This window comes from Trichechus manatus, unplaced genomic scaffold (assembly GCF_000243295.1).
Source record: "Trichechus manatus latirostris isolate Lorelei unplaced genomic scaffold, TriManLat1.0 scaffold00220, whole genome shotgun sequence".
In the NCBI taxonomy this organism is placed as follows: Eukaryota; Metazoa; Chordata; class Mammalia; order Sirenia; family Trichechidae; genus Trichechus; species Trichechus manatus.
In genome coordinates this window covers 1,816,725-1,828,253 of record NW_004444156.1, presented here as the reverse complement: position 1 = coordinate 1,828,253, position 11,529 = coordinate 1,816,725, and the positions used below count along the sequence as shown (strand labels likewise).

The 11,529-nt window shown below is 38.0% G+C and overlaps 1 protein-coding gene across 6 annotated transcripts in view; it reads right to left on the bottom strand.

Annotated features, from left to right (window-relative positions):
- NEK1 (NIMA related kinase 1) overlaps positions 1-11,529 on the bottom strand; it is a 170,868-nt gene that overhangs the window by 65,142 nt on the left and 94,197 nt on the right. For all 6 annotated transcript variants that reach the window (XM_023742846.1, XM_023742844.1, XM_023742845.1 and 3 more), the window contains 3 exons: positions 2,681-2,764; positions 2,156-2,233; positions 1,506-1,601 (listed from right to left, as the gene is read on the bottom strand). In XM_023742846.1, the coding sequence (XP_023598614.1) occupies positions 1,506-1,601; positions 2,156-2,233; positions 2,681-2,764 (258 nt within the window). The remainder of the gene's footprint in view (positions 1-1,505; positions 1,602-2,155; positions 2,234-2,680; positions 2,765-11,529) is intronic.

Below are 11,529 nucleotides of genomic sequence, written 5' to 3'. Positions count from 1 at the left end.
GTGACTCCCAAGGGTCACTCTTCAGCCAAAGATTAGACAGCCCCACAGAACAAAACGAAACTAATGGGGCACACCAGCCCAGGGACAAGGACTACAAGGCAGGAGGGGACAGGAAAGCTGGTAACAGGGAACCCAAGGTCGAGAAGGGAGAGTGTTGACATGTCGTGGGGTTGTTAACCAATGTCATAAAACAGTATGTGTACTAAATGTTTAATGAGAAGCTATTTGTTCTATACACCTTCATCTAATTCATCTAAAGTGCAATAAAAAAATTATTAAAAAAAATTCAAAAATGAAAAAAAAAAAAAATGTGCTAACCAACTAGAAAGAAGATGTGTAAACGGAAAGACATTACACAATAGGGGAGAAGTCAGGACAACAGGACCAAGGCAAAGGAAGGCACTGAGAGGAACACAAGAAGAAACGGCAATCCCAGTACTTACCGTAACACAGACAACCCTACAACGACAGCATGAACAAATAATAATCTATGAATGGATATACAGGTATCGAGGTATGCTAAAGAGGAGACGGAGGGTGCAAGGGAGCACACCCACCTGCTGATATAGGTTGGGCTGTGAATATTTCTACATACACATTTGTAAATGCTGCATGTATATTAACATAGACAACAGAACCCACAAGGGGCATAGTCATGGAAACTTCCTAGACATAACCAAACACCTCACAGGGCAAAGTTACTAGGCTTAAAGTCTGAGGACCATAGACTCAGGGGACATCTATGTCAACTGGCATAACATAGTTCATAAAGAAAATATTCTACATCCCACTTTATGAATAGCATCTAGGATCTTAAAGGCTTGCAAGCAGCCACCTAAGTAAGATGTAACTATTGGTCTCATCCTGGCTGGAGCAAACGGGAGTGAAGAAAACCAAAGGCTCAGGGGAGCAATTACTCCAAAGGACTAATGGACCACTTGAACCACAGCCTACATGACCCCGAGAACAGAAGAACTAGATGGTGCCCGACTACCACTACCAACTGCTCTGACTAGGATCACTATAGAGGGTTCTGGGCAGAGTGGGAGAAAAACATTGAACAAAAATGAAATCCATAAAAAAGACCAGAACTTACTGGTCTGATAGAGACTGGAGGAACCCCCAAGGCTATGGCCCTAAGACATCCTTCTAACACGGAAGGAAGCCATTCCCGGAGACGACCTTTCAGCCAAACAATGGACAGGCCTACAAAATAAACAGGAACACCCGAGGGGAACAAGCTCCCTAGAAGAGTTAATTACACGAGACCGAAAGGGCAACATATGCCCCAAAGCAAAGACGAGGAGGCTGCAAGGATAGATAAACCAGGCTAAAGGTAATGGGAAACCTGCAGCAGAAATGGGGAGAGTGCTGACACATTGAGGGGACTGCAGCCGACGTCTTGGAACATTTCGTGTACAACTTGCTGAATGGGAAGCTACTTCGCTCCGCAAACCTCCACCAAAAAAACAATAAAATATAAAAACAAAAGCGCTCCATCTTACGTGCTCCTCCCACACCTTCTTTTCTCTCTCATACGCTTCCTTTCTCTTCCGCTCTAGTTGTTCCTTTAGTATCGCTGCGCGTGCACTTGCTTGGGACTGGAAACAAAAAAAATCACAAACTTAGTTATCACAGAGAAGCGTTTAGCATTTTTTCAGGTCTACAAAGATACTACATCTTTTTTAGCCAAAAAAGATGGGAGGGGGGCTCCAATGTTTCCAGAATCAGAATGTAAGCTCACTCGCACAGCAAGTACTCAGTAAATATTTATTGAATGTAAACAGATACAGGTACATTCTAACAGAAAAGTTAACACAGTGATGATTATACCTGGGCTTCATTTTATTGATCTTCAAAGAAGTGGACAATTGTGTAATTTTCATCTACTTTTTTCTTTTTAAGGTTACCTGTGTGATAGCTTCATGTACTTACTTATGCTGTGGTTTCATCTAATTGTTGTTCATACGTTATGTGATATAAAAAGTGAAAAATGCTATTTTTCAAAAAACCAAAAAGTGAGGGATAGAGACAGGAAGAAAAATTAGGGTAAGAGAGTAAAGTGACTTAACTATGCAAGAACATAAATCTGTATCTCAGGTTTCAATTTTTTTCGAAAACAAAACAAAAAACCTGCATCGTATTTAGTCTATACCTTAAATGCTTCAATCTTTTTGCGCCTCATGTCAGCCTCTTCACTCCCTTCTTGTCCTTCGAAGTTATCAGCTTCTTTCTGAAAAATAAGCAGATCAGCAAACTATTCAGGACGGGACTATCGCACCCAGGGCAGAGCTCCATGGAGGACGAGATGTATGTACTGAGTTCGGAAACCGGGAGTCACTCAGTGTTGTTCATTTTCTCCCATGGCTACAAATGAACTCTCCACAACTATCAACCCTTAGGGACAATGGGACAAAAAGATAAAAACAGGATGGTATAAAACATACTTTTATTCCTCCTCGGGCACTACTTATAATTTCCACTCTCAATTCCTCAAGAACAAATGGTCTTATTAATTCTAAATCACACAAATAAGATTTACTTTAACTGTATAGTTTCTGCCCTCTCACTTTCACTTCTTCATCACTTTTTATTTTCGCATTAGTGGCACAAACATGTTTAATCTTAATATATTATAATGTCATCCAATTACTTTTTAAAAAATTGATTTTCAACCTGCCTTTTCACCACGAAGTTTGGCTCTGATCTGTTGGCGCTCATTGAAATTCTGTAGTCTTATTTGTCTTAGCCTTGCCAGATAAACCTGCAAGGAAAAAAAAAAAAGCAACATATTAATTTAATAGAAAACCTATCCACATTTTTACTGCTATATACACACACACACACATATATATAAATATAGATTTAAGAAAAAGTGTTAATCTGAAAACATGAAATAAAAAATTTGATTAATGAAAAATGGTATATTTGCTTTTAAGTGTTTAATTTAGATCAACTTATTTCTGAAAAGAAGTACATTGTACTTTTAAACTTTTACCAAAAGAAAAGAAATTCAACTGAGAATACTGAAGAGCAGTTATAGGGCAAAATTATGACACAGTATGTCAGTCAAAACATATTAAGAGGTCCCTACAGACCCACAAAATCTTCCAATACTTGTTAAGAATTTAAACCATGCAAGAAAAGCAGGCAATAAACTCAAAGACGGCTGTGTGGCGGCGGGAGAGAACATGCAGGAAGCATACCTCTTCCTCACTGTTTCTCGGCTTCCCTCCTCTTGAAGAGCTGGACCTGCCTCCATACAGAGCTGCCAGGTTTTGCAGGAATCCCTGTTCATCATTTAATGTACTAAGTTTAAGAACGACTAAGGCCACATCATCATCCTATCTAGGAATATCCAGGTGCCACTTCATTTCTTTTGGCAAACACTGATCATTTCTAGCGCATAAACTCTGATAACAAAACCTAGCATGTTTCGATATCAATTTAACAAATGCATTCAGTGATAACAGAAGGAAGCAATTAAACCCAAAACACACTTATTGAAAACACAGACCAGCTATGTTTTTATTAGGCATTTACATAAACAGGTTTTTAACACTGCTTTGGAGATTAGCTAAACCTCAAATCAAATTATTTCCTCCACAAAGCACCAATCTATTACACAGACGTTTGTTTATGTACTAAATACACACACAATAAAACATCTGAGCTCACTGCTTCTGAATTCAACAAATGTGTTGTATATTAATTGCAAGATCTAATGCAAACTCTTTGCACTCAGGCAGGTCCTGTTGCTATACTACAAATGATCATAGCCCATCACCGACTCATGTTTGAACATAGTTTATCAAAAACATGGAACTATAGTTGATTCTCATTATTTGTGGATTTGCCTAGTTGTTAAATTTTATTTGCAACCTTAACATCAATCATTATTTGCCAGTTTGTCTAGCTGCTGAAGTTTTTTTGCGACCCTAACGTCAATACTTGTGGCGCTTTGATGGCCACATGTGGACATGCATAGAGCAGCGAAACATTTGAGTCGCCCGCTGCACACGCTTCCAGCTGAGGCTGAACAAGGTGATTTGATATTGTCCTGCCTTGCCACCTCTCATACCGTAACCAAGAGTCCTTCTCGTGGTCTAGTTAATGCCATGTTTTCTGCTCTTTTGTACTTTTTGTTGGCACCCCAGCACAGTACTGAGGTGCTGGCTAATGTTCCTAGGCACCAGAAGGCTGTGCTATACCTTCAGGAGAAGATCTGTGTGTTAGACATGCCTCCCTTAGGCACGAGTTATAGAGATGCTGGTCATGAGTTCAGTGTTAATGAATAAACAAATATTTAAATAAGGCCTCTTTAAACAGAAACACCTGTAGAATAAGGTTATGTATTGACTGGCTAACTAAAGTGTTGCCAAGTACCTAACTCCGTATTTCCCCAGAAGCAATGGTTCCATATTCACTAATACAGTGTTTGGGGCAACTCTAGAACAAAACTACCATAAATAATGATAATGGACTGTATCTCCTTATTAGAAATTATTAACATCCTTCAATAAAAGTATCACATTGTCAAATTATCTACTTTTTCTTCCTTCAGCACAAAAGCATGCTTCAGGTTCCTTTCAACTTAAAAACAATCATCTCAGACCCACTTCCCTGTCTGTTGCCAATAAACGTTACATTTTTACCAGCTTGTTGAAAGCATAGTACTTTTTATGTTGATTGTCCATTTTCCTGCTTTCCATTCATTTTTTTAACCCACTGCAAACTGGTTTCTGATCCCACCATGCCTATGAAACTTTTCTCTCCAAGGTCAACAATGTCCTTCTATGTCAAAATTCAGATGGACCGTTTTCAGCGATTTTTAAACTTAACATTTCAACTGGAAATCAGTTTTGACTAAATCAATTTAATTTATATACACTTTTCTCTCATAACAGAATAAGTTCACTGTGAACAATTTATAAAGAGAATATAAATCAATCACAATTCTACCATCTGAGAAGCTTACAGTTTAAGGCTATTCCCTTCCAAATTTCCTTCTATGCATACATATGAATACATATGTTTATTTTTACAAAATATTCTACCATAGCTACCCTGATTTTCACTTAATATTATATCCTGAGTTACTTCCCATATTCACTTAATATTCCGTAAAAACATTACTCTTGACCGACTATATAAATGAAAATATTCATAATAGTCTATAAAACAACCCAACAAACAGCCCCTCTTCTTTTCCAGTATTTATAACAGCCCTCTAGCGCGGGTTCTCCCAGCCTTCGGTATTTTCACGGGCGCCTCTCTTCCTTGGTTCATCACTAAATGTTCTCCAGAGTTTCCTTCTCAAGTCCTCCTTCTCTTCTCTTCCCCTGGGCTTTAACATACGCTGCCAATTCCTAAATCTCAACCAACCTCACAGGCCTTTCCCTTGAACTAGAGAATTCTGGGTATATTTAACTGACATCTAGAAAACTCCACTCTTATGTAGCATATCTACCCCAAACAATTCAGAAACCTCACTTCATCAATGTTTTTACTACATGATCTTATTCCTATCTCAGTTACTGATCACGATCAGCCACCAAAGTTAGCAACCTCAGTTATCTTTGCCTCCTCTCTCTTATCTGCTATGTACAATTGACTGCCAGGAATTACCAATTCCACCTTCTAATAAAGGAGTCCTGGTGGCATAACAGTTAAACGCTTGGCTGCTAATCAAAAGGTTGGGAGTTCAAAACCCACCCAGCAGCTCCGCAGGAGAAAGACCTTGTCATCTATTCCCATAAAGATTACAACCTAGAAAACCCTATGGGGCAGTTCTACTGTCCCATGGGGTGGCTATGAGTTGAAACTGACTCAACAGCACCTACCAACAACAAGCTTCTAATAATTCTATAATTTAACCTTTTAGTTTCTACCTTGGAGCCCTGGTGCCACAGTGGTTAAGTGTTCAGCTGCTAACCCAAAGGTCAGCGGCTCGAACCCATCAGCCACACCTCAGGAGAGAGACGTGGCGATCTGGTTCCACAGAAAGATTACAGCCTTGGAAACCCTATGGGGGCAGTTCTCCTCTGTCATATAGGGTCGCTTTGAGTCAGAACTGACTCAGTGGCAATGGGGTGGGTATGTGGTGGAGAACTGAGTATTTTAAGAAGTATCGCTACAGTCTATATCTTCCCTTTATGGTCTTTGAAAAATATAAGTGAAGAATTAGTCACTCTGAAGTTTTTTGTTTTTTTTTAATTTAACTTTTTAGTATGAAATAATTTTAGGTTCACAGCAAGGTGAACAGAAATGTACAGGGAAGTCCGATGCACCCTTCACCTAGCCTCTCCCAGTTTTAGCATCTTGCATAACTATAAACCAAAAAATCCGTCGCCGCCGAGTCAACTCCGACTCATAGCAACCCTACAGGACAGAGTAGAACTGCTCCACAGGGCTTCCAGGGAGTGGCTGGTGGGTTCAAACTCCCGACCTTTTGGTTAGCAGCTGAGTTCTTAACCACTACGCCAGCAAAACCAACACTAGTACAAACCATAGAGATTTCACTACTATACATGCCACATTTGTGTGTCTGTGTGTAATCTATGCATTTTTATCACATGTGTAGCTTCATGGAACCACCATCATAATCAAGATACCTAACTGTACTATCACCATAAGCATTCAGAGCCACAGTGACTCTCCCAATGACTAACCTCTGTCAACCACTAACCTGATCTCCATCTATATAACTGTTATTTCGTGAATGTTTTACATGTGCGTTTATGTGTCTGTGTATGTGTGTATAATATATCTGAACTTTTGTGATACAGGTCAGAGAGTAGGGGAAGTAAAGGAAGATAAGAAACAGGCAGGGTCAGGCCAAGAGATGGGAGATGAATTATGAAAAGACATACGGGAATAGCTACAGAGTTATAGGGGAGTATGTGGTGTTGGTGAAGAGTACTGAATATACTATGGACTGCCAAAAGAACGGGAGCCCTGCTGGGGCAGTGGCTAAGAGCTTGGCTGCTAACCAAAAGGTTGGCAGTTCAAATCCACTAGCTGCTCCTAGGAAACCCTTTGGGGGCAATTCGACTCTGTCCTATAGGGTCGCTATGAGTCAGAACCGACTCGACGGCAACAGGTTTGTTTTTTTTTTCGCCAAGAGAACGAACAAATCTGTCTTGGAAGAGTACAGCCAGAATGCTCCTTAGAAGCAAGGATGGCGAGATTTCCTCTTGCTTACTTTGGACATGTTATCAGGAGGGACCAATCCCTGGAGAAGGATATCATGCTTGATAAAGTAGAAGATCAGCAAAAGAGAGGAAGACTCTGAACAAACTGGATTGACACAGTGCCTGCAACAATGGGCTCAACATAGCAACAATTGTGAGAATGACATAGGACTGAGCAACGTTTTGTTCTGTTATACACAGGGTTGCTATGAGTCAGAGCCGACTCGATAGTACCTAACAACATGGAAAATCATACATTATGTATCTTTTTGAGACTGTTTTCACTCAGTATAATTTTTTTGAGGTCCACCCAAGTTGCTGCATCCATCAATAGTTAATTCTTCTTTTATTCTTGAGTAGTTTTCCATTGAATGGATATACCGCACTTAGCTCATCCATTTCCCCATTAAGACATCTGGGTACTTTCAAGTTCTTGGCTATTATGAACGCAGCTGCTGTGAACATTCATGTACAAGACTATGAGTGAAAATAAGTCTTCATCTGCAACTGCCGCAAAGGATGGTAATACATTTTTAAAGGAACTGCCAAACTATTTTACAGTGACCGTACAGCTTCACATTCCCATCAGCAATGTATTGGTGATCAAGTTTCTCCACATCCACGTCAGCATTTGGCATTAACAACTTATTTTTTATTTTAGCCACTCTGATAGGTGTGTGGAAACCCTGGTGGCGCAGTGGTTAAGCGCTACAGCTACTAACCAAAAGGTCGGCAGTTCGAATCCACCAGGTGCTCCCTGGAAACTCTATGGGGCAGTTCTACTCTGTCCCATGGGGTCGCTATGAATCGAAATCGACTCAATGGGAACAGGTTTTTTGGTTGGGTTTGACAGGTGTGTAGTGATAACCTCACTGTGGTTTCAATTTGCATTTCTCTAATGGCTAATGATGTTGAACATCCTTCCATGTGCTTATCTGCCGTTTGTACATCCCGTTCAATGAACTGTCTGGCATGTTCTTTGCCTATTTTCTAACAGTATTCTTTGCTTTGTTAATGTTGAGTTTAGACGGTTCTTACATGTTCTAAATACAAGTCCTTTACTTGACATGTGTTTTGCCAATATTTTCTCCCACTTTGTCATTTGCATTTTCTTTCTCTTAATAGGGTCTTTCACAGAGCAAAAAATTTTAATTTCCATTAAGTTCAGTTTATCATCTTTTCCTTTTAAGGATAGCGCTTTCGTGTCAAGTCTAAGAACTCTATGCCTTGTCCTAGGCCCCAAACTTTTCTTTTTTTCCCCTAGAAATTTTACAGTTTTATGTTTTACATTTAAGTCCATAATATGTTTTAATTGTTTTATAAGATGTGAGCTTAGGCTGAGATTCATTTCTTGCCTATGGATGTCCAATTCCCCAGCACTATTTATTGAAAGGGCTTTCCCTCCTCTGTTGGATTGTTTTTGCTTGTCAAAAATCAATTGGGCATCTTTGTGCGGATCTAATTTGGGGTTCTCCATACTGTTCCACTTATCTATCAGTCTATCCGTCTGCCAGTACTATACTGTCTTCATTAATGTAGCTATAAGTAAGCCTTAATAGGAAAAGTCATTCCTCCTACTTCATTCTTCTTTTTCAAAATTGTTTTGTCTGTTCTAAGACCTTTCCTTTTCCATACGAATTTTAGTATAAGCTTCTCTATAAAAAACTTCGCCAATATTCTGGTAGAAACTGTGTTAAATTTATACGTCAATTTAAGACTTGTCTTCGTTATTGAGTCTTTCAACATGAATATGGTATTTCTCTCCAAGTATTTCGTTCTTCCATGATTTATTTCATAGGTATTTTGACATGTTAATCATACAGATCCTGCACGTTTTGTTGAATTTTTCTCCCTTATGGAGCACTTGTAAATGGTATTGCATTTTTTTACACAGTTTTCCACTTGTTGTAAATTCATAAAAATGCAATTGATTATTTTTGAGTGTTGATCTTGTATCCTGTGAATATGCTGAGTTCTAGTTTTTTGTTTTTGTTTTTTGGCTATTCCTGGAGATTTTCTAAGTACATGATTACATCAATGGGAAATAGAAATAGTTTTATTTCTTCTTTTCAAGTCTGTACAGTCAGATCTCTGTATTCACAAGTTCTGCATCTGCGGATTCAACCAACTGCAGATCGAAAATATCTGAAAGAGAGAGGAAAAAAAAAACACCTTTTTTTCTTACCATTATTCCCTAAACAATACAACTATTTACATAGCATTTACATTGTATTAGGTATTATAAGTAGAGATGATTTAAAGTATACCAGAGGATTTGCGTAGGTTATATGCAAATAGTATGCCATTTTATATAACGGGCTTGAGCATCCACGGATTCTGGTATCCAGGTGGGGCCTGGAACAAATTCCCATGCATACCGAAGGACAACTCTGTGTGTGTGTGTGTGTGTATGTGTGTGTGTGTGTGTGTGTGTGTGTGTGTATTTTTTTAAATTTCTTTTTCTTACCTTATTGCAGTGGTTACAACTTCCAGGACTACGTTGAATAAGAGGGGTGAGAGAAAACATCCTTGTCTTTTCCCTGATTGTAGAAGGAAAACATTGCTTTCCACCTGTAAGTATGTTTTGAGTAAACTTCCACCTATAAGATTTATTGTTGATGTTATGAGGTTGAGGAAGTTACCTTCTAATTTCTAGTGTACCGATAGCTTTTCTCATGAATGGGTACTGAGTTTTGTGAAATGATTTTTTGCCATCAACCTATATGATTGTGATTTTTCTTCTTCAGTCAACATGGTGGATGGCACTGATTTTCAATTGTTCAAACAGCCTTGTATTGCTGACTAAATCTCATTTGGTTGTAGCTGGAATCAATATGCTGAAACTTTGCTGAGGATTTTTGCATCAAAATTTGAGAGATATGGGTCTATAGTTTTCCTTTTTGTGCTATCTTTTTCTGGTTTTGGTATTAGAGTAATACTGGCTTCATAAAATGAGTCGGGAAGTGGTCCCTTCTCTTCTATTTTCTGGAAGAGGTTATATAAATTTGTTATTATACAAATTCTCCTTTGAATGTTTGGGAAAATTCTCCAGTGAAACCATCTAGGCCTGGATATTTCTTTTTCAACAGCTTTTCAATTACAAATTTAATTTCTCCAATAGTTACAGGGATATTCAGGTCATCCATTTCATCTTGGCTAAGTTTTAGTGGTTTATGGTTTTTGAAGAATTGGTCATTTTCTTGTAAGCTGTTGAATTTATGAGTGTAACATTGTTTGTTTCTTTATTATCCTTTTAATGGCTAAAAGATATATAGTAAAATCCTCTGTTTCATTCCTGGTATTAGTGATTTGTGTCTTTTCTCTTTTTCTCTTTGTCAGTCTTGCCAGAGATTTATCCATTATATTCATTTTTTTCTAAGAACTTTTTGTTTCATTAATTTTTTCAGTAGTTTCCCTGTTTAAAATTTCACTTTTAATTCTGTTCTTAATTATTTTGTTCTGCTTGCTTTGGGTTTATTTTACTCTTCTTTTTCTAGCTCCTCAAGTACTTATAGATTTGAGACCTTTCTTCTTTACTGCTATGAATTTCTCTCACAGCACTTCTTTAGCTGCATCCCAGAAATTCTGATGTTTGTTGTGTGTTTATTTTCAGTCAATTCTATGTTTGTTTGTTCCCTTTGAGATTTCCTCTTTGATCAATGGATTATTTAAAAGTATGTTGTTTACATCCCAAGTATTTGGAGATTTTCATGTTATCTTTCTGTTACTGATTTCTAGCTTGATTCTATTATGTTCAGAGAACATACTTTGTATGATTTTAATTCTTCTAAATGTGTTAAGGTTTGTTTTATGACCCTGTATATGGTCTATGTTGGTAAATGTTCCTTTGATCCTTGGGAAAAAAACGTATATCCTGCTATTGTTGGGTGTTCCATACATTAAATTAGATCTTGATGGTTGATAGTGATGTTGAGTTCTTCTGTATCTTTTCTAATTTTCTGTCTAGTAGTTCTATCAAAAGCTGAAAGTGGAGTGTTGAAGCCCCCAACTATATTGTGGATTTATTTCTCCTTTTACCTCTATTAGTTTTTTGTTTCATATATTTTGAAGCTCAAGTGCTTGTTGCATGCAGATTTAGGGTTGTAATATCTTGTTGGTGAACTGATCCTTTTGTTATGTAATACAATGTCTTTGTCTCGCTCTTTGTATCTAGTAATTTTATTTGCTCTCCTAGCAACAAATCCTCTTAGTTTTCCTTTGTTTGAGAATGTCACTATTTCCCCCCTATTAATAAAACATAGTTTCACCATACACAGGCCTCAGGGTTGACAGTTTTTCTTCAGCTTTTGAAAAATGTTATGCCTGTTCTTTCTGG